The sequence below is a fragment of the Brienomyrus brachyistius genome, unplaced genomic scaffold (genome assembly GCF_023856365.1).
Source record: "Brienomyrus brachyistius isolate T26 unplaced genomic scaffold, BBRACH_0.4 scaffold38, whole genome shotgun sequence".
In the NCBI taxonomy this organism is placed as follows: Eukaryota; Metazoa; Chordata; class Actinopteri; order Osteoglossiformes; family Mormyridae; genus Brienomyrus; species Brienomyrus brachyistius.
In genome coordinates this window covers 3,521,481-3,545,000 of record NW_026042313.1, presented here as the reverse complement: position 1 = coordinate 3,545,000, position 23,520 = coordinate 3,521,481, and the positions used below count along the sequence as shown (strand labels likewise).

Here is a 23,520-nt window from a genome sequence, read left to right as displayed (position 1 = left end):
GTTTCCTGTCCGTAACTTCAAGCATTTTTCTACGTGCCAATTCTGCCTAGTACAACTTCTGGCCGCTATACTCCCACCGCGCAGCAGCGGAGCGTGCGTACTCCCAGCATCCTAGTTCTTTGTACTTGTGTATACCCTTAAAATGATGTTGAATAATGACTTATGGACATTTCAAGTTACGAACGTAACTCCTTTCCAAGTAGAGGAGTGTCTGTACAATGTTTTGTGAAATACAGGTTCAGTAGCCTTAAAGACTGTGGTGCAAATGTAAATAAGTATATGTATAAAGATAAATGCATTCATACATGTTTAAATATGAATGGTGATTTGCAAAAAGTACAGGGAAATATTTCAGCTGGCAGATAACTCTACAGTCCAAAAAGCAGTTTAGGTTAATAACTCCTCCTTTCTTTGAGTGGTTGGTATGGAATAGAATGGAATGGCTATGTGGAATAGAATGGAATGGGTTTCCATACCACATACACACCAGCCCTTTGCAGATAAGATTGGCCACCCCTGTCTTACACCTTGAATTTAGTGATTAATTGTCATTGTTGACACACAACAACCAAATGTGACATAGCAGGGGACAGCTAATTCAGCGCCCAGGGAGCAGTGCTTGGAATCTTTCAATTACAAGAATGCTTCCCTAACCATTAAATCACCACCCACAAGAGTGAGGGAAAGATGGAGAGGCAGATTCTTGCTCAACTGCAGGAATAGTGGTGTGTGTGTGTGCGTGTGTGCGCGCGCGTGCGTGCGCAATAGAATGTCCCTTGTATGGGCTCCATATTTTTTTCTTTTTTTTTATTTTTGCTCTCACCCCCTAAAATGATACTCCTCTACTTTTTTATTCAATTTGATTTGCATTTAGGGTATGTTCAACTCAGTTTTATTTCAGAATTTGAACCGCAAAACATACATAAACCTTTCTTTAGCAGATTAATGAGTTACATTTACTTATTATTTAATATTAATACTACTGACTGATCCAGCTACTTGGCCAGCTAATCAGGACTACCTGATTGTTGAAGACATTATCCATCATCTCAACGTTGTGAATGGTTCCGCAGCGCAAGCCATTTCAATCATACAGGTCCAGTGGCATGCTGATGAAAGATGAGAAAGATGAGGAACAGACTCCGTTTGCTCTTTAGGTTATCTGTGAACACCACAAACGTTTCCCCAAATATGTGAACTCAACTGTTGTCAAGAACCTTAGTCAGTCGTGTTAATGTTCAAGCCACATATTCAGGCAACTGATGTCACCAGTTTTAGAGTAGTAGTGCTATTGTGTGCAAATGTTTAACCATATAGTGTTGTCTGCCCTTCATTAAATTTAGCTTTTCTATGACATGATTTAAGAAGCAGAGCAATGGATAAGCCAAAGATTACATCCATCCATCCATCCATCTATCCTCTACCGCTTTTCCGGGTCAGGTTGCGGGGGCAGCAGTCTAAACAGGGAATCCTAGACTTCCTTCTCCCCGGCGACTTTGGCCAGCTCCTCCGGGGGAATCCCGAGGCGTTCCCAGGCCAGCCGAGAGACATAGTCTCTCCAGCATGTCCTGGGTCTTCCCTGGGCCTCCTCCCAGTGGGACATGCCCAGAATATCTCACCAGGGAGGCGTCCAGGAGGCATCCTGACCAGATGCCCAAGCCACCTCATCTGGCTCCTCTCGATGTGGAGGAGCAGCGGCTCTCTAAGGGAGAGCCCAGCCACTCTGTAGAGGAAACTCATTTCGGCCGCTTGTATTTGTGATCTTGTACCCACAGCTCGTGACCATAGGTCACTGCTGACGCCACACCAATCTGCCTGTCGATCTCCTGCTCCATCTTTCCCTCACTCGTGAACAAGACCCCGAGATACTTAAACTTCTCCACTTGGGGAAGGACCCCCCTCCCTGACCCAGAGAGAGCATTCCACCCTTTTCCGGCTGAGGACCATAACCTTGGATTTGGAGGTGCTGATTCTCATCCCAGCCACTTCACACTTGGCTGAAAACTGCTCCAGTGAGAGCCGAAGGTCACGGTCCGATGAGGACTCTGCAGTATAGAGCTGGTCCACTGTTCCATGGCCAGGGTGAAAACCACACTGCTCCTCTTGAATCCAAGGTTCGACAATCCGGCGGACCCTCCTCTCCAGGACCCCCGAATAGAGAGGCTGAGGAGTGTGATCCCCTTATAGTTGGAACACACCCTCCGGTCCCTTTTCTTAAACAGGGGGACTACCACCCCGTTCTGCAAATTTAGAGGCACTGCCCCAGATGTCCACGCGACGCTGCAGATGCGTGTCAACCACAACAGCCCTGCAACATCCAGAGCCTTGAGGAACTCTGGGCGGATTTCATCCACCCCCGGGGCCTAACCACCGAGGAGCTTTTTAACCACCTCAGTGACCTCCGCCCCAGACTCTGGTTCCTAATTGAAAGGCATGTTGGTGGGATTGAGGAGGTCTTCGAAGTATTCCTTCCACTGACCCATAACGTCCCTAGCTGAGGTCAACAGTGCCCCTTCCCCACCATAAACAGTGTTGACGCTGCACCGCTTTCCCAGCCTGAGCCACCGGATGGTGGACCAGAATCTCTTCGAAGCTGCCCGGAAGTCATTCCTCTCACACCCAACTTTTTGCCTCAGCGACCGCTGGAGCCACATTTTGCTTGGCCCGCCAGTACCACTTCCACAATATGGGCCATTCGGACTGAATGACCCCTGCCTCCCCCGGGACCTAGGAGAAGCTCAGCTGGAGGTAGGAGTTGAAACTTCTCCTGACAGGGGATTCCGCCAGACGTTCCCAGCATACCCTCACTATACCTTTCGGCCTGCCAGGCCTGACCACTAGGTGGTGATTGGTTGACACCTCTGCCTCTCTCACCCAAGTGTCCAACACATGTGGCCGCAAGTTCAATGACACTCCACAAAGTCGATCATTGACCTGCGGCCTAGGGTGTCTTGGTGCCAAGTGCACATATGGACATATGTTTGAACATGATGTTCATTATGGACAATCCAATAACAAAACATCACTTGAGTTCAGATCAGGGGGGCCGTTCCTCCCAAATACGCCACTCCAGGTCTCACTGTCATTTCCCACATGAGCATTGAAGTCCCCCAGCAGAACAAGAGCGTCCCCAGGAGGAGCGCTCTCCAAAACCCCTTCCAAGAACTCCAAAAAGGGTGGGTATTTTGAACTGCTGTTTGACGCAAAAGCGCAGACAACAGTCAGAACCCATCCTCCCCACCTAAAGGTGAAGAGAGGCTACCCTCTTGTCCACCACAGTAAACCCCAATGTACAGGCACCCAGCCAGGGGGCAATAAGTATGCTCACCCCTGCTCGGTGCCTCTCCCCACAAGCAACTCCAGAGTGGAAGAGGGTCCAACTCCCTTCAAGGAGACTGGTTCCAGAGCTCAAGCCGTGCGTCGAGGTGAGCCCAACTATATCTAGTCGGAATCTCTCAATCCCGCACACCAGCTCAGGCTCCTTCCCAACCAGAGAGGTGACATTCCATGTCCCTAGAGCTAGCTTCTGCAGCTGAGGATCGGACCGCCTTCGGCCACTCTCACCACACAGTGCACCTGACCCCCTTGGCTCCTCTTACAGGTGGTGAGTCCATTGGAGAGGTGACCCACATTCTCGTTTCGGGATGTGCCCGGCCAGGCCCCATGGGTGCAGGCCTGGCCAGCAGGTGCTTGCCATCAAGCCCCACCCCCTGGCCTGGCTCCAAGGGGGGGTCCTGGTGACTCCTGTCCGGACGAGGGAAAATGCGTATCAATATCATTTTTCTTCATAAGGGGTATAATGAGCCGCACGTCTGGTTCCTCACCTAGGACCTGTTTGCCTTGGGTGACCCTACCCAGGCAACTTAACTCCTGGGATCACTGGAACACGCAAACCTCTCCCCCACGATAAGGTGTCGACTCCAGGAGAGGCCGAAGATTACATGTTATGGTAAAATTAAATAAGCTTGGAGAACTGACATTCTTGCAAAAATTAAAATTGAAATTAAAAATTCACTCTCACAGCTCTGAAACAGCAGGACTCTTTTCTGCTCTTTATGGGAGTAGCTGTGCTGTAGCCGCCAACAGGAACAAGATCTCATCCTTAGAGGAATCTGAACCACCAGAGACCCAGTGAGGTCAGGTCTGTTGGGGATTGCAGTGTGGTGCCGAAGCATTGCTTTCTGCACAGCAGCACTCGGGTCCAAATTTGAGGCATGATGACCACCTCTCCCTGCTGTCAGGGGAGCTTCATAAACTCTGCATTTCAGTGGCAGCACACTTATTACTGGTCCGATCTCTCTGATGTCATTCCATGAATCTCGGTTCTGCAGTAGCATGGATGACCGTCTTGTGCGCATATGGTGGTGTCCCGAGGGGAGAGGACCAATCCTGCCAATGCTGTGGAGAGACACACCGGCAATATTTCTGGCATCATGGTGTGGGGAGCCATAGGGTATGACTTCACATCATCTCTGGTAGTGATCCGAGGGACGCTGACGACACCGTGGTACGTCACTGACAACCTGCGTCATCCTGATGTCTTACCCCTCCTTATTATGGCGTTGACTGGAATTATTTGGAAGTATATTTGAGTATTTGTGTGCCAGTACGGTTAAGTGGGTGCTTGTTTAATTTTTTACTTTTATTTCTTTTTGTCTCGTTCTGCGTGAGTACTTGTCTGTCCTTGTTAGTAGACCGCGCGCGTGTTATCGATACCTGCGGGTGTCAAACAAGCGGCATTTCTGTCCGCGTACCTTCGCCACAAACACCCGCGAGGTAGCATTATCTAACGTTGGTAACATTAACTCGGAAAAGGATAGTTGCTCATGAGCTTTGCTTAGTCACCAGTCAGGGCTGGGAGGAAACTTTCCAAAAAAAATTTCCGTTCCGGCAGTAGCCTGCTTTGAGAGGGGGTTTTTTTTGTGGTTTTTCAGCCTCCCTAGAGCAATTTCGCCTTAATTTAGTTAAACATGGTTCAGCAGGAAGTTAGTTTTGGGTAGGTAATTGTTCATTTGATTATTTTAAAAGTTTAATTTCTAAGGTTGTATCTCTGACTCTATCGGATACTTTAAAAAGTTCCATTTTAACGCAAGTCTTTAGTGTTTTATTGTACTTGGCATTTTATTATATTAATTATACGTTAATTAAATCAAGTAAAAGTTAAATACAGTATATAAATATACTGGGCTGGGAGTAAAGGGCTGAGTCATAGTGAGCTAGTTAATTATGGGGTCAGCTCAGTGTTGTGTTTGCAAGATGTTTGCCCTTCTGGATGCTTGCGTCCAGTCGGACTTCATCTGCGAGCGATGTAAGTTAGTGGTCAAAGTTTGGGACCTCGAGGATCAACTGGCTGTCATCCAGCATAACAATGAGTTAAAGGAGAGAGCTAATACGCCTTTTAGGGAGACTGTGTGTACGTCACGAGGGGGGGGAATGATGAACAGGTAGGTCGAGAGAGCTGGGTTGAACGTAGGTCGTAGATGTAGAACAGGGCGTACATGGTTCACAGAGGTGGCATCACCTGAAGTGACGGTGTCTAACCGCTTTCAGGCACTTCCAGCTTTAGAGTCAGATGAGACTGTGGAGGCAGGTGGGCCCTTTGACACGTGGGAGCCGCCTACCCTCAGGAGGAAGAAGGTGTGGATAGTTATGTGTGCCCCCGTGATAGAGGGCCCCGTACGGTGTCTTGCCTGCCTGGTGCCCAGGTAGGGGACCTTCCGAATGGTGTGAACAGTCTTTTGGCCCCAGCCGGGGTGGATCTAGTGGTCGTGGTGCATGGTGGCATGGATAGGAGCTATAGGAGTAACTGAAACATGGATGACTGACAATGATGGTGAAGAATATAATATGGATGGTTATACGTTGTTCCGTAGAGACCGGACAGGCAAGAAGGGAGGTGGTATTGCAGTATAAATGAAAAGAAAACTTGCAGACAAGGGAGCTCACTGATAAAAGTAAAAGTACAGAAGCTGTATAGATAAAACTAGATGCTAAAAACTCAAATGGCCTAATTGTCGGGGTTTGTTATAGATCACCTAATGCAGCTGCAGAGGAAAGCAGAGTGTTATATGACGATATCAGATATCAGATTATGAGTAACAAAAATTATGTGGTGGTTATGGGTGATTTTAATGTAGCTGGGATTCAGTGGGTCTCTGGCTCTGGCTCTTCTGTAAATGAACTTCAGATGGTGGAATTAGTACGGGATTGTTTTTTTGCTCAGTTTGTTAATACCCCTACCAGAAGCCCTTCTTGATCTTGTTTTCTCTAATAACCAGGATAGGATTGGAAAATTACAGGTTTTAGAACCACCTTATTGCCTCTGTATTTAAAGTAATTTATTATTGTTCATAGTTCATTGTGTGTCTATTGTGTGTCATCTGTTGTGTCAAGTGTTACAACTGTTACATGTGTGCGCTGCTCCTATGCCTTTTAAATTTCCCCTTGGGGACAAATAAAGTTTTTTGAATTTGAATTTGATCATTGCATGGTTAAATTCGAAGTAAATTTTAGTGTCCGAAGAGCAAGATCCAAAACAAAAGTATACAATGTTAGGAAGGTTAACTTTAATGGTATGAGACTGAAACTAGAAACTGTCAAACTGGATGGAGTTAAATAGCAAAATGGTTGCAAAGACATGGGAATTTTTTAAAAGCACATTGTTGCAAGTGCAAGAGGACTTCAAAACTAAATCTAGGAAACTACAACCAAGGTGGTTTACTAAGGAAATTAAGAATAAAGTCAGGAGGAATCAACACTATACAAATGGAAATTAACGAATGATTTCAAAACTAAGCAGGAGTATCTAAGTCTACAGGTTGAGTTAAAAAACAACATTAGACTCTATAAGAGGAATGTCGAAAGAAAAATAGCATTATAGGCCAAGGATGACAATAATAGTTTCTTCCAATATTTTAACTCCAAAAGAGCTCTAAAAGCTGAAATCACTAATTTGCAGGATAGTAAGGGCCTTATAATTGAAAATGAAATTGCTATATTAAATGAGTTTAATGATTATTTTACAAGGGTGTTCACAGTAGAGAACATGAGTAACTTACCACCATTTAGTACGAATATAGCGTTGTCTTTGACCAATATATGTATAACTGAGGCTGATGTGGTACTAAGCCTAGCTAAGCTCAAATAATTCGCAGGGCCCTGATGGCATCTTACCATTGCATTACTGGAAAAATAGTGGAAGGTATAATCCAAGTGAAAATGGTAGATTACTTGGATACAAATAACATTCTGAGGGATTTAGTAGAGGTAGATCCTGTTTAACTAATTTACTTTCTTTAAGGAAGCCACGAGATAAATTTATCACAAAAAAAGGCTTCTGATGTGATCAATTATGCAAATACGCAAAGATGGAGAACCAAGATCTACATGTTTGATTTAGCATATTGTACTGAGTTGGCCTGGTAATAAATGTCAACTGTAGGCTGGACAGTTCTGGAGAAATAGGCAGAAATGCAAAAGTTGTTGCTGTAGCACCCCCATCTGGCAGACTGGGGTGCCCTTACGAGGGTGAGGTCAGAGTCTGTTGACACATGGATCTTCCAGATTTAGTTCAGATTGGTGATTGCGTGGCCTGTCAAATAGATATTTGATTTTGATTGGCTAATTTTGGCCACCATTTTATGACTTATGACTGCCATAGTAAGGGTATGACCTTAGGCTTTGCCATATTAGACATATGCCAAATTTCATTTGGATTGGCCAAGCAGTTCAGGAGATGTTGAAAGTAGGTATTTGTAGAGGCCCCTATTGACAATATGTGGCCCACCTTGTACAGTATCCCGAGAATGGTGCAGGGAGGTAGGATTTCAAATTTAGCTGAGGTAGGCCAAGGCACGGCCAAGTTATAGCAGTCAGACTAAAACAGGCCAGATTTGGCCGTGGCTAGTGGCTGTACGATAGGCAAATGTCAGACTTTTTTCAATAACGCTTGATCAGCTCAGAGGACTGATCAGTTTGACACCTCATTTGTCTGATTTGGTTGGGCAGGGTAGGACATTAAGGCAAAAGGAGGATTTGCAAATTAGCAAAAAAATCTAAGTAAGCAAATTTGAAAGTTGTATGTAATGGCTGGCTGTATCTTTTGAAAAAGACTCTAGGACCAGCAAGACCGGAGATATTGGCCAAAATGTATTGGGGGGGAGGGCGGGGACACTATGGCGCCCCCATCTGACTGACTGACTTGGGTCGGATAGTCTGAGTAGTGGGTAGGAATTGACATTGTCCTACCAAGTCTGGTCGGTCTAGCTCTTACGGTTTAGGCTGCACATTCAGTTTTAGGGAAGAAAAATAATAATAAAAGAAAAATCCTATGGAAAAACAATAACGGTCCATTGCACTACGTGCTTTGGACCCTTAATAATATGAAATCATGCCTATTTACTTTTATTCAGGCTTAATTTTGACAAAATAAATTACCAATATCTTTGAGGAATTACCTTACAATGGAATTTCTGACTGCCTTCTCAGATTCATGGAGGACTTGCAAGCCGAAGTGCAAGAGATGGAGTTTTTGCAGTTTTCAAAGGGAATGGAGACTATGAGAAGGGAGGATTTTGCTGAGTGGCTCCTGCACTACACAAATGAGGAAGACAACAGAGCGTATTGGGAGAATGTTAGGAAGAAGATTCCTGCTGGACAGGTAACTGACATACTAGTTATAATACCCTAAAATGCTCTTTTGCATGTTCTTTTCACACACGTTGAAACAAACAGTGAAAACATAATGTTTAACAATAGATAGATAGATGATTGATTGATTATTTGATTCATTCATTCATTCATTCATTCCTAAGAGGATCTTCCTGCCTACAGTGACCCTGTACTGGATAAGCAGTACACTGTAAAAAAAAACTTGTCTCAAATAGATGTGTTGAGTATAAAGAACCTGAGATAAATCAAATTTACTCAACAAAAGCTACATCCACACTGCAAGCCTAGGTACTCAGTTTGTATTTTCTGCTCAAATCAGATTTTTTATTTTTATGTTTTGTTTTGTTGTTAATTATACTTTGGGGATCTTTGGGGTTCAATGTTAATTGGTGTATGTGAATTAGTGCCTTGCCTTTGGTACTATAGTGGTACGTATAGGTGTGTAACTCTAAAGGAATCCTGAATGGTTCTTTTCAATGGATGAGTATAAGCTGACCTTGATGTAATTGTCTTGGGGTAGGGGATTAAGCTAGCAGGAGAAACAAGATTCTTAGATAGGGAAGAACAATCAGTACTATTTTTATTTTCCATGCCCATCATTCCAGCCATAACTTGCCCTGCCCTTCTTAAATTGACCTGCCCATCTTTTCTTACCGATAAAAATTTGCCCCTAGTGATCCACCAAATCAGCTACAAGATACATACAGGGTCCCCTCAAAAGAGGCCGAAGCTTCCCACCCAGCCCCTGACCGGCCCACAAGAGTAGATCCCACCTAGATTCATTCCTCTGAGGCTATAGTCAGCAACAGACTTATTATGCTATATCTGGGGTTTTTATAATCTTGCCCAACATAAAATCACAAGAAAGGCAAGACAAGAAGTTTCTCTTTAGCTCACAGGAACCCAATTCCCAAATCTTCAAGATCAATCCAAACTGTGTTTACTAACTTGATTAAGCAATTGTTTTGTCAACCATGTCAATTTTGCATCATGACAGTCTGCAAAAACCCAACATGCTGCATCTTAGATGTTAAGTCTCAGAAACAAAATGACATTTTATATTGTCTGAAATTAACATACTTTTTAAATAACCTGACAAGAGTACTGGTTTTAAATCAAAAGGCAGACGAAACAACTGCACAATAGAAATGTACTTCCTAGTTATGTTTTTAGTTAACATAGACTTTATTAATTTACTTAACTATTTGTTGTTGAATTGTTGAACCTTTAAGACATTTCAACAATCAAAACAAGTTGACACCTCAAAGTATTTTGTATTGTGTACTTTCTTTTTTAGGTTGAGGTAATTTGTTGATTAGTTTCTTTTACTTAATCTAGTTAGTCAACATAATTCAAGTTTGTGTTGACCAAACTAGATATGTAAAGTTTTTCTAATTTAAAATTTTAAGGCAGCACCATAACAAATACTTGAAACATCCATTCATCCGGGGTTGGGTCGCAGGGACAGCAGTCTGAACAGGCGTGCCCAGACCTCCCTCTCACCAGCCACCTCCTTCAGCCACACCAGGGAAAACCAATGCATCCCAAGCCAGTCGAGAGATATAATCTTTCTAGCATGTCCTTGGTCTGCCCTGTGGTCTGCTCACCCAGGGAGGTGTTCAGGAGGCATCCTACATACATGCCCGAGCCATCTCAACTGATGAGAACCAAAATATCTATCCTGGGACCTGATGGCCGACCCACACCCCATACTCCTGAAGCACCTCCCTCAGGAGCCCCCGAGGGACACGATCGTATGCCTTTTCCAGGTCCACAAAACACATGTAGACTGGTTGGGCAAGCTCCCATGAACCCTCCAGTATCCTTGCGAGGGTGAAGAGCTGGTCCAGAATTCCGCAACCAGGACAAAATCCATGTTGATCCTCCTCGATCTGAGGTTCAAGCAACGGGTGGACCCTTCCCTCCTGTACCCCAGCATAGACCTTCCCAGGGAGGCAGAGGAGTGTGATCCCCTCTGTTCCTCAGTCTGACAATCCAAAGGTATTGGCCCCAACGTCCACGCAATCCTGAAGAGGCATGTCAGCCATGACAATATTAAGAGGTTTTTTGACTACTTTAGAGACCTCAGCCCCCGTGATGGGTAAGTCCTTCTTCGAGTCTTCTAGTTCTACTTGCTCTAAAGAAGGCATATCAGTGAGATTCTCGAAGTCCTCAAAATACTCTTTCCACCGCCTGACTGTATCCTCATTTGAGGTCAACAGTTCTCCATCCCTGCTGTAAACAGCATGAGTGAAGCCCTGCTTCCCCCTCCTAAGTCACCTGACAGTTTCGCAGAATCTTTTTGAGGCCTACTGAAAATCCTTCTCCACAGCCTCACCAAACACTTCCCATACCTGAGTCTCTATCTGTTTCAGTAACTGCCAAAGTACCTTTCAGATTAGCTTGTTGGTACCTATCACCTGCTTCAGGAGTCTCACAAACTAACCAAGCTCAGAACCACCGGGTTTGGGGATTGCTACCACAACAGGCACCAACAACCTTATGGCCACAGATCCACACAGCTGCTTCTGCAGTGGTGTCGCTGCACATCGCCCATTCAAGCTCAATGTTCCCTGACTCCCTCTGAATGCAAGAGAAGTTCTGCCGGAGGTGTGAGTTGAAGATCTCCTGGACAGGGGCCTCTGCCAGAAGAAGAACTTTTCTATATGATTGTGTCTAGCACTTCCATCCAGCATCTTCCCCCACCATCAGATCCAACTCACCACCAGGTGGTGATCAGTTGACAGTGCAGCTTCTCTCTTCACCCGAGTGTCAAAAACATGAGGATGCAGATCCAATGATCCAATTACAAAATTGATCATCAAACTGTGGCCTAGGGTGCTCTGGTGCCAGGTGCACTTCTGAACACCCTAATGCTTGAACATGTTGTTCGTTATGGGTACACCATGATTAGCACAGAAATAAAAGAACAGAACACCGCTCGGGTTCAGATAAGGCAGGACATTCTTCCCAGTAACACCCTTCCAGGTTTCGCACAGACAACAGTGAGAGCCCATCCCCCAACACATAATTGAAGAAAGGCAACCCTCTCGTTCACTGTGGTGAACTCCAACGTACTGGTGCAGAACCAGGGAGCTATAAGTAGACCCACACCTGCCCTGTATCTCTCACCATGGACAACTCTAGAGTGGAATAGAGTCCAGCCCTGCTTCAGTAGTTTGGTTCCAGAGTCCAAACTGCGTTGAGGTGAGCCTGACTATATCTAGTTGATATCTTTCTACCTTCTGTGTTAGCTCAGACTCCTTTCCCACGAGAGAGGTTACGTTCCATGTACCTATAGCCAGATTTGGTCATTGATGATCGGTCCGCCGAGGCCACTGCCTTTGACTGACGGCCAATCTGCACTTCACCCAACCCCCACAGCCCCTCTTGGTGGTGGTGGGGCCACAGAAGGGTGGACCCACAGGCTCCTTCCCCAGGCCTGGCTCCAGGGTAGAGCCCTAGCATCCCCAGTCTGGGGTCACTTCTCTCCATCTTGTATTTGTCATGGGGGTCTATGTGAATCGCCTTTACTCTGGATGCTCACTTGGGACAATTTTGCTTTGGGAGACCCTACCAGGGGCAATTGCTCTTGACAGCATAGCTCCTAGGATCACAGACGTACACAAACCCCTCCGCCAAGATAAGGTGCCGATTCCTAAGTTGAAACAATAACTTTCTTTGTTGCAGTGCACAGCATCTTCACTGAACTGAAGTACACTCAAAGTAGTATATTGAAATAACAAAGTCAATTTTTTACAGTGTATAGAAGATGAATGGGGGGTTGGATTTTAGGGGGTAGCATGTTTATTCCTCTCTCTTTCAGTGACCAGTCAGTTGAACTAAATCAAGGGTGGGGAACCTGATCCAAGGAGGGTTAGTGTGGGTGTTTGGGATAACTACTTGATCAGCCAATAATAATGGATCCCCAGGACTGGAGTTGGGAACTACTGCTTTATTATTGGTTGATTGAAAGGTCATACCAAAAACCCACACCCTCCATGGATTAGGCTGCCCACCCCTGAACTAATTTTAGATTTAGTGATAACACACCACAGTGCACAACAATGAAATGTGTCCTCTGTATTTATGTGATATCATGACATACTATAGCAGGGGGCAGCTAATTCAGCGCTGAAGGAGCAATGCTTGGGGGCAGTATGTTGCTCAGGGTACCTCAGTGATGTCTTGCTGGTTGGGGATTCGAACCTGCAATCTTTCAATTACAAGTACGCTTCCCTATCCATTAAGCCACCACTGCCCACAGTCACCACTGTAAATGCAGCTGCTTGCAATATTCCAGTGTAAAATAACCAGACGGCAGCTAACAGTGCTCGAATTGTCAATCCATGTTATGAAACATTGAAAAGTGTAGATGTAGCTAATTAATCTCATGGCATAATCTCCCTTTACGTTCCAGAACATCCTAAGTGTTTCAGCCAGGTTTAGGTGATTTTTGTGGGCTTGGTTTTATCCTTTTTGTCATTAAAATGTCTGTCACCACAGTAGATACTCCCAGTTTTTGTCCCTATTTTTTCATTTTAGAAGTATCAGAGGTATTAATTTCAATTTCAATATTTGTCTCCGGTGCACAGAACCAATGAAACATTTCTCTTTATTTGCAGAGTATCACCTTTGATGAATTTAAGTCCTTTTGCCTGTTCACAAACAACCTGGAAGATTTTGCCTTTTCTGTGAAAATGATCAGTGAAGCTAACCGTCCTATTGGAATAGGTAACATTTTATTTTCTATGCTTTTACCATGCAGCAAGATTTAAAAATTAGACAAGTGAAATTTTGTTTTTTGTTTTTTAAAAAAAAATATGATGTCTTTCTCTGTAGCCCAGTTCAAAAGAGCTGTCAAAATTGCAACTGGACACGAGCTTTCAGAAAATGTGGTGGACACAGTTTTCAAGATTTTCGATCTAGATGGTGATAATTGCCTCAGTCATAAAGAATTCCTGGGAGTAATGAATGACAGAATTCTTCGTGGCTTAAAGGTAAAATGCTTTTTTGAATTTGTCCAGCATACACCCGCATCCCACATTGGAAGAAGAGTTAGGAGCATGATATTAGAATAAGCCCTATACCAGTTCTTTTCATAAGTTAACACCTTAAGAACTGAAACTAAAAAGGCAATGTAAATGATCCATTTCCCAGTATGATGATCCTAGTCACAGAAATCAAGAACAGGGTATTTTTCTTTCAGTTAGCACATTAATCAAATGGAGTCAAGTTAAGGTTAAGGCTATGGTAAGTATGTCAATTCAAACAACTTCAAAGCTGTTAAGTTTTGCAGCAGTATTTGTTTTTAATTGAAAATTTTGAAATAAGAGGATACAGATATTGTAGAGTGTGAGATCCTCATAAGTTTGTAGGTACTGGGTGAAGCTGTAGTGGTGTGACTTGTGCCATATTGTTTCCCACTAAAATTAGGCTTAATTTAAACCAGTAATCCTGTTTGAAATTTAATAGCTTACACTTAAGGAGCAGAAGGCTAGGTGACTGCAGCTGGGACAGTGTTAACAGAACTAATTTAAGGATTGCACTTTGGAAGTTATAATTGTTTACCTTGACACCATCTGAGAAAAGCAGATTGAAGATGGATGATTGGATGAATAAACTATTACCATAAGTAAGAGTATTTGTAAAGGATCTGAAGTCCATAGAAAGGTAGATGGCATGCATGTGTGGTTTACAGAAATCGCTTAAGAGTTCACCCTTCTTTCCAATAGGTAAAAGCTCAGCATGGGATTCCTGGTTACTGGCGGTGTGTGAAACAAGAGACACTGAAAGGTGCTCAGGAAGCCTTAAAGGAAACGGGGAGTCCCTTTTGAAGTCTAACAGCATAGTGCTGCCTCAGCCAATCAGTACCTCCCACACAGCTTCTGTTCATCTGTACAGCACAGATGCAGTAATCGCTTTTGTGAGCAACTATGAGGATTCACATTTAACAGAAAAACATTCCTGTTTTTAAAATATTTTCATGTCATGCAAAGCAGCAACTTGCGCTGATTGGTATTCTACATAAAATGTAGAAGCATTGAGATTAATACTGATTTACAAATTAGTAGATACTACCGGTTAGAGCCGGATAGAGCATTTAACACAATATAACATGAAACTTTGGTGTAATTAATGTTTCTGGTGTTTTTTATAAATTTGCTTATGGTTTTGTACACATTTCTTGAACATTTTTTTCTCTCCTTTTTCACAAATTGTGTTGGGAAGCTAAAGATTATTGCATATTTGTATTTTTCAAGAGACAAGTAATGCTCAGTGATCAGTCTTTTTGCTGGTGTTATATCTAATCTAAAATTCTTCTAAAGGTTCAAATAAATCAATTTTGTGACATTATCTTTCTTTGTAGAAATGTTTGTCCTCTGTGGGCTGAGGATTGTGACTTCAGCCTGGCGAGGGGGTCTGTGTCCTTTTGCTCCACGTAGCTCTCTCATCAGTTAGCAGCTTTTTGGGGAGGGAGGGTTACCCATGTAAGGTGGTTACCCATGTAACCCAGTAGGGCTCTGTCTGAAATGTGCAAATGGAGCCATTCTGTGGACACAGCATCCTTGGGAGGAAATGTGAGATTCATGTGCCATGCGATAATCATAGACTCAGGGTTGAGGGCAGTTAGGGGCCACCGTCTAATCCATCAGGGCGTTACTGTGAGTTTCCGGGGAAACCTCCTACTGTTAGTCTATCCAGAAAGCGGTACTCCCTTATGGATTAAACTAATTTTAATCATAAATCTACACACAATCATAAGTTGCATTATTTTTTTGTATAAAAAAATCTGATATCAAATGTGCATAATTATTTCATTGAAGCACCCTTACCAATTACACCACCACAGTTTCTTGAAACAAGCTTGGCACACCTGACTGATGACAATTTGAAAGACCCAAACTCAGTTAATGAATAAAAGTTAAACATGATTTTCAGTTCTCTCACTTTTTTTTTTTTTTGCTAAATTGTCACACAGAACATTTCTCCTCATGTTTGGCATCATGATGCACTATAATGAAATATAGAGAAAACAAGCTGTCATGTAAACACAGCAACTCAAAATTGTTCACATGCTTCTAATCATGTAAAGAAGCCAATGAATGAATATAATAGAATATGTACCACATGAGAGTGCAAGTGACAAAGGTGAGTCAATTTCGATGTCAAGGAATGCATGCAACACAACTGAGAATTCTTCCCCCATTTCCTAGCAAGGGAAAAATTGTCTGTGAAGTAAACAATGTCCTCTGGTTTAATGCATCCTGGAAATATGATAATGAAGCAGAAGCAGTGATTTTCCTCGATTTTGACTTGGTAGTTTGGATTTTTTTTTTTTTTTAGCTTTGAGCAAAGTCTTTATAGTAATATTTAAAAAAAATTGAAAACTTAAATTACATATTGCTTTAAGTATACATTTTTTCTAAACACATTTTTCTTTATTTTCTTTATTTTTCTTTCTGCAGTTAGTTTCCAGTACTGAAATTCAATATGCAACCAGCCATATCCTCAGTATACATTTTTCTACATTCCCCTTTTGACTGACTTTTCAAAATCTTCTGCTTTAGTGATTCAGTTTTATGTTTAGAGTTATGAGGAAAGTGTCAGTTGTGCATTTTGTCTGTAGTGCTTTGTCAGTAGCTCTGGTTGCACTTATTTTGTCCCGCCGATATCAGTGCCACATGAGGCATCAAAACCTCAGTCAGTGTATGTTTTTCAAACCAGTTGATGTGAAATGTGCTCCAGAAAGATTCATTTCGCTAGTTTGATGGAGTTCTGATATTCCACTGTTTTCAGAGTTCAGTTGGGTTCAGACTTTGGCCTCTTCCTTCCAGGACATTCAATCTCTGGTTTTGAAGCCAGTCCTGTGTTGCTTTGGCTGTGTTCTTTAGGTCTTTGTCCTGTTGGAAGTTGAATATTCACCCCAATCTGAGGTCCAGAGATCTCTTGGTGAGGTTTTACTTTGGCCCTGAATCCTGAAAAGCTATCCAATCTCTACTGCTGAAAAACAGGCCCATAGCACCACTCTACCAATAATGCTTGATTGCTAGGGTGCTGCAGAGATGCTTGTCTTTCTGGAAGGTTCTCCCATCTCCACAGAGAACCTCTGGTGTTCTCTCAGAATAATCTTCTAGTTTTTAGGCATTTGATAACAATAGAAACCACCATGTTCTTCACAACCTTCAAAGCTGCAGACAGCTGATGGTTCCCTTCCCTAGCTCTGCAATAATGCCTCAGTGAACTGTGGTTGGTTCCTTTGCTCTCATGGCTTGGTTTTATCCCTGACAAGCAGTCAGTGGTGGTGCCTTGTATATGCAAATGTGTCAGATAATCAAAGCAAGGCCCCTTAACCCCCCAGGTCCATGGGTGCTGCTGCAGGTGGAAAAAAAAATTTACCCAATAAGATGTCATTATTATTTTGATAATTATAGTCAATTGAATTTACCAAAGGTGAACATAAATCAAGTTCCAGAAATATCTCAATGATGATCAATGGAGCTCCAATGTATCCAAAGTTGTTTTAAGTGTCAAAGCGTGCTGCTCCATAGGTATCCTCAGGAAGTGATATATGTATTTTGCAATAATTATCTTCCTTTTTTAATTTTCAGATTACTTAGTGTGCATTTTAATAGAATAGTGTTACTACCTACAATAATGAATTTAAAATTTTTATACAGATTTCAGAATTGTGCCAGTTACTTAAGCACACCAGACACAAGGTCTTATAGTCTATTTTCTTACATCTGACACATCCGGTAGTGCTGTAGGATGGCCGCACCGACGAGAGATCAGAGTCATCTCGGCAAAAACGTAATTATTTACTTTTTACTACTTGCTCTTTTTGTGCATACAGCTCAATCACAAATTCAGCATGACCGACCGCGAGCCAGTGAATGAGCCAGCGGGTGGGACCCTCACAATTTTGACTTTGATTGATAATAAAGTTCAATTTTTATAAATTCATCGCGGGGAAGAGGATTGTTCCCCTACCAGAAGTTGCTCCAGAACCTGAAATCTGCGCAAATGATGTTTTGGTGGATTTACCCCAGGTGTTTCCAGCTTGTGTGCTGACGCAGGCCCAGCGATGCAAGTTTGCTGACATTAATCTGGCCGAGACATTTATGTCCGACCCAGCACCTCCTTCAACAGGTGACCCTGAATCTCCGGTCCCTGTGAAACATGCTGTTTCCCCTGAGGTATCCTCCACTACGGACACTCTAATTAAGACCCAGACAGATGATTCCTCCTTGGAGGCTTGTTGCACCTCTGCTGTGAACAAGGCAGAGTTAAAGGACCACCCAACCACATATTTTTACCGCAACCAAGTGCTGAGGAGTCAATGGCCCTCTCCAGAACTTGATGCCTCTTCACCTTCAGTTATTCACAAGCGTTTTCAGTTTTTTTGGTTCTGTGTTTTTTTGTTTTTGGGTGTTTTTCCTTGTATGACCCCTGATTTGGATTGCGAACACCTGCCGGGTTCACTCTTGTGTTCCCTTTCCCTTTCTGCTACGGTCCAGTCTAGGGTTGGATGTAACAGAAAGGGAAGGGAAGAGGAAAAGGGAAAAACAGGACAACCAGGAGCAGAGGTAAGGAAACACGGGACACAAAGGGATCTTTTTTAATAATTTTTAAAAATATTTTATACACACGTTCACAACAATAGGTGCAACAGACTTCGGGAGTGACACGGGCCAAAACAATAAACAAAACAGTGCTAACGAATGATTCCCCAAGCTAAGCTAAACCTAAGTGAAAAAAACACAAACAAACACGGCAATGCTACGTCCTATCTCCCTAGCCAAACCTACAATAATCCACACGCGTTGCGAAAAACAAAAAGGCAGTCACTCCTTACGCACCACAACATACACACATACAAACAAACACACAATCCAAAATACAGTTTCCAAGTGGGCGAGCAAAAGAGTAGTTGGTGGCAGGCAAGAGATCAAAGAATCCAGAAAAGCAATCAAACCAAAGCGAAAGTACAAAAGGGGTAAAGCGAGAAATCAGAAACCAGTACATCAAAACCAATAAAGCAAACCAACAATCCAAAATCAATGAGCAGAGCTCCTGATGTTCTCTAGCTGCCGTCTTTTCTTCGCAGGACCCAGAAGTGACGAGTGGTTCATCGGATGAGTCAGGGTCGGAGTCTGGACAGAGAGGCGGAGCCGAAGGTTTATTTTCGCTGCAGAGCCGCAGCATATCTGTTAGTACCTAGGGTAGAAAGAGCTATGGCAGGCTGCAGAGCTTTCTCCTATAGAGATCCTCAGCTATGGATTGGTCTTCCTCCCGATGTGCGGGATTCAGGCTCACTCTCAATATTCAAGTCTAGCCTAAAAACACACCTGTTTAGTTTAGCGTATAGGGACACTAGTTCTAGCTCTAGCTCTAGCTAACTCCTCACTCCCAGTCAGACCTATACTGTGAGGTGTAGAGCTGGGTGGGGATCGGTGCCATTGGCTTTGGATAAACTGAACTGTCAGTGCTGTCACTCTAGCTTCACAATCCCTTGTGGATTTGGAGTGCTGACATTTCAGGGACTCCCGATGCCTGCATTCCCACTTGCCTCTCCCTCCTACTTATGCTCCCAGAGCTTGCACATTGCAATTCATATTGCACTCACCTAACTGTTAGCACTGCCTATAGTCTCCCCTACTTTGACTAATTGCACATTTTATTTCCCCTACTCCTCCTGGGGGGTGCTGCCTGGAGACCTCAATCTATCAAGATATCCAGCACACCCTGCTACATGTGACGTCTCCACTACCAATAACGTCTCTGCATCCAGCTCGCCCTTCAGCCTGTGTCATCTTCCATGTATGACCCGCTGCCTTACTTCTGGTTGCCTGGCGATTGGAAGGAGAGTCGGCACGTCATCACCTCCCAGGTCCCCGGTTGTGTCTCAAAGCTTATGATTTGGACAGTGTTACTTGACACTTAGCCACCCTCCTATTTGACTCTCCCTGCTGGTCCCTGGAGGTTGGGCTCCCCCTTTGAGTCTGGTCCCTCCCAAGGTTTCTTCCTTCTAGGGAGTTTTTCCTTGCCACTGTCGCCTATGGCTTACTCACTGGGGGCTTTGGGTGGGTATGCTGTAAAGTGCTTTGAGACAATGTAATGTTCTGATAACGTGTTATGCAAAAAATAAATTTGTTGTTGTTGAAACTACACATCTTCGACACAACACCAGAAGCAGAGATGTTTCTTCATGAACTAAAGGCTTGCAGTTGAGAGGCTGGGGCACCTGTGAATTTATCAGAGTATTGAATTTATCTACGCATATCAATAGGTTATCTCACCCATCCATCCATCCATCCATTTTCCTCCGCTTATCCAGGGTCGGGTCGCGGGGACAGCAGTCTCAGCAGGGAAGCCCAGACTTCCCTCTCCCCGGCCACTTCTTCTAGCTCCTCTGGGGGGACCCCGAGGCATTCCCAGGCCAGCCGAGAGACATAGTCTCTCCAGCGTGTCCTGGGTCTTCCCCGGGGCCTCCTCCCATTGGGACATGCCCGGAACACCTCCCCAGGGAGGCGCCCCGGAGGCATCCGGATCAGATGCCCGAGCCACCTCATCTGGCTCCTCTCGATGCGGAGGAGCAGCGGCTCTACTCTGAGTCCCTCCCGAATGACTGAACTCCACACACTTGGCCATGGAACAGCTGAGCAGCCAATTGTCCCATTACTTTTGGTCCCTTAAAAAGTGGGTGGCAGATATACAAACTGCTGTAATTCCTACACCGTTCACCTGATTTGTATGTAAATACCCTCAAATTAAAGCTGAAAGTCTGCAGTTAAAGCACATCTTGTTCATTCCATTTCAAATCCATTGAGGTGGTGTATAGAGCCAAAAAGATTAGAATTGTGTCGATGTCCCAATATTTATGGACCTGACTGTACCTCTTGGAATGTAATTGGCTTAAACAAACTTGTCAAGTTAAATCAAGTCATACATAGGATTAGACAGCTAGAGGCCAAAATTGTTTTCCTCCAAGGGACCCCTCTGACCGCTGAGGATGTAGTTAAAGTGAAGAGGAAATGGCCGAGTCGAGTGTCTTCTGATTCTTTCAGTTCACATTCACGTGGAGTAATCGCTCTGATACATAATTCTGTACCTTTTTAGTGTTAAATAAGATCGATTTGGTAGATACCTCATTATTCTGAGTGAAATTTTGTCAATTAGGTTAATTCTGGTCAATTTTTATGGATCAAATGATGACAACCCATCTTTTTTAAGATATTTATTTTTATCCATAGCTACTCTGCCTGGCAATTTTATCATAGGAGGGAATTTCAATTGTGTACTCCAACCTGAGATACATAGATTCGCTGGGACAGATATACCTCTCAGACAAGAAAGGAGTTACTGCAGTGTATCGAAGATTTTAATTTAGTTGATGTGTGGAGAAGAGAACAGTCATTTTAGCATGGGGACCCAGAATTCATGAAGTTTATTTGCCTCAGATAACAAATTAACTATTGTTTTGAATATAATAAGGACTGAACATTTGCTGATATACAGTAGGAGGCTTTTAAAACCTTTTTAAGAGGCCAGATGATAAGTTTCACAAGCTTTAAACATAAATCTTTTACATCAGAAATGGAACGACTTGAAGAATAAAGGTAATTGAAACTGATTTTTTTTGTGAACCCATTCCAACAGTTATTTATGGAGCGAAATGAGCTGAGAGCTGAATATAATGTGTTAGCTGTAAGCAAGGCAACTAAAAGTTTGATGAAACTCAGGTAGTGTTATTATGAGTACGGTGAAAATGCTGGTAAGCTCTTAGCCTGGTGTATTAAGCAGTTGGAAGCTGAAAGGCCATAAACCTAATTCAAACAGATGAAGGGGCATTCTTAAGCTTCTATAATAATTTGTACAATTCAGATTATGTAGATTCGGCTCTACAAAAACAAAAGTTTTTGAAGTCTTTCTCTTAATGCTACACTATATGCTTCTCCATCACCTATCAAACACTTCACTAGGATGACTGTGCTTAGGCAACCACACACAACATGAAATCCAGAAAATATACACATGCTTCTGGAGGATTTCAATAGTTTTGCACGTTTATTTTACAAAATAGGGTGATTAGGTTTTCTCTTAAACCATGTGTGTACTGAATGAATAATCCAGCAAGCGGGAAGACCAATTGAAAATGTTATTGCTAGCCAGCTCCCTATAAGACTCAACAAAACCCCAGCATTGAAAGCAGCATTAAGAGCACATATACATGAACCTGGCTAAATCGTCTCTGTGATAGTTAGCTGCACCTTAAAAATGTAAGAGGCCCACTATGGCTAGGCTAAATTAAACAGCATATAGCTAGTTGTACAGTCTGGTCATCCACAACAAATAAGCCAGCTAGGCTAACTACACTGCGTTGTACACTAATACATAGAAACGGCACTGTAGGGTGTCCTCCTAAATGAAGTCTAGGTTTTAACAGCATTTCATCAGCTAGCGGTTCACCCACCTTGTTGTGCCGCACCTTGGACTCTCTTGTGCTCAGTACCATTGTGTCATATTACCACCTCCATTTCTGTCGAATTAGGTCTAAGTTTCATTAAGTGTCAAACACGCTGCAGCTCAGTTACCATTGTTAACTTAACATCCCATCCTCATTAACCATCTCAAATCAGGCACCTGGATACAATAAGCATAGGCCGCGGGGTCACCTTGAGGGAAATTGTAATTCACAGGCTGTAATTTTAACTAATGGGCTCTCCTCAGCACCATTTACACTTCATCGGTGGATAAGACAAGGCTGCGCCTTGTCTCCCCTGTTGTTTACCCGGGCCATTGAGTTACTTGCTGTGGTGATCTGCAAAAATACCAACATGGTAGGAATAAAGGTAGGATATGTTGAAAATCATATAGTCCAATATGCAGATGACATAATTTTGTTTTGCTCCAATTTGAAACAGGCGTCAAACTGTCTTACTCGACTTGACGAATTCTTTTGGTACATTTGCAGATTACAAAATAAATTATACCAAACCTGAAATATTGTTAATGTATGAAAATGAGATGTGTAACCCTTCAATTTTTACTCCGTTTTTGGTTTCAGTAAAATGTTTTACCTATTTGGGTGTAGAGGTCATCTCCACTGTTGACAAAATTATCCTGTATAACTATAATTCCCTCATGGCTAAAGTTATCCATCTCATAAACAGGTGGACGCATTTGCCCATATCTATGATTGGACGTATCAACATTTTAAAAATATCAATTTTGCCCAGGTTTTTGTACCTTTTGCAATTTTCCACTTTTCCACTTCCTCCCCCCACCTTCTTCATTTCACATACTTAAAAAAAGTATTCTCAAACTTTATCTGGAACAACAAGCGTCCTAGGCTCAGACTTACTTTGTTATACTTACATTATTATATTGGTGGATTATAACTACCAAACCTTACGTGGTATTACTGGGCAGGTCAAATTAGAGCAGGAATGTTTTACTTTGCGAAGGATCACCCTCCAGCTTGGGTCTCAATAGAATCCTGATTGTTAAATATCCCTGTAAACTTTTATATGTCTTCGGCAGATAAGGATAAGCTCATCAAACATTCTAAAAATCCATCCATTCATCCATTTTCCAAACCCCTTATCCTACTGGGTCGCGGGGGGTCCGGAGCCTATCCCGGAAGCAATGGGCACGAGACAGGGAACAACCCAGGATGGGGTGCCAGCCCATCACAGGGCACATTCACACACCATTCACTCACACATGCACACCTATGGGCAATTTAGCAACTCCAATTAGCCTCAGCATGTTTTTGGACTGTGGGGGGAAACCCCACGAAGACATGGGGAGAACATTCAAACTCCACACACGTTACCTGTCATG

At 43.2% G+C, this 23,520-nt stretch overlaps 1 protein-coding gene across 2 annotated transcripts in view; it reads left to right on the top strand.

Annotated features, from left to right (window-relative positions):
* The window catches only part of micu2 (mitochondrial calcium uptake 2), a 29,805-nt gene extending 14,778 nt beyond the window's left edge, over nucleotides 1-15,027 (top strand). For both annotated transcript variants that reach the window (XM_048998590.1, XM_048998589.1), the window contains exons 9-12: nucleotides 8,488-8,659; nucleotides 13,296-13,404; nucleotides 13,513-13,670; nucleotides 14,406-15,027. In XM_048998590.1, coding sequence (XP_048854547.1) covers nucleotides 8,488-8,659; nucleotides 13,296-13,404; nucleotides 13,513-13,670; nucleotides 14,406-14,507 — 541 coding nt within the window. In that variant the 3' untranslated portion in view covers nucleotides 14,508-15,027. The remainder of the gene's footprint in view (nucleotides 1-8,487; nucleotides 8,660-13,295; nucleotides 13,405-13,512; nucleotides 13,671-14,405) is intronic.
* The last annotated feature ends 8,493 nt before the right edge of the window (nucleotides 15,028-23,520 follow it).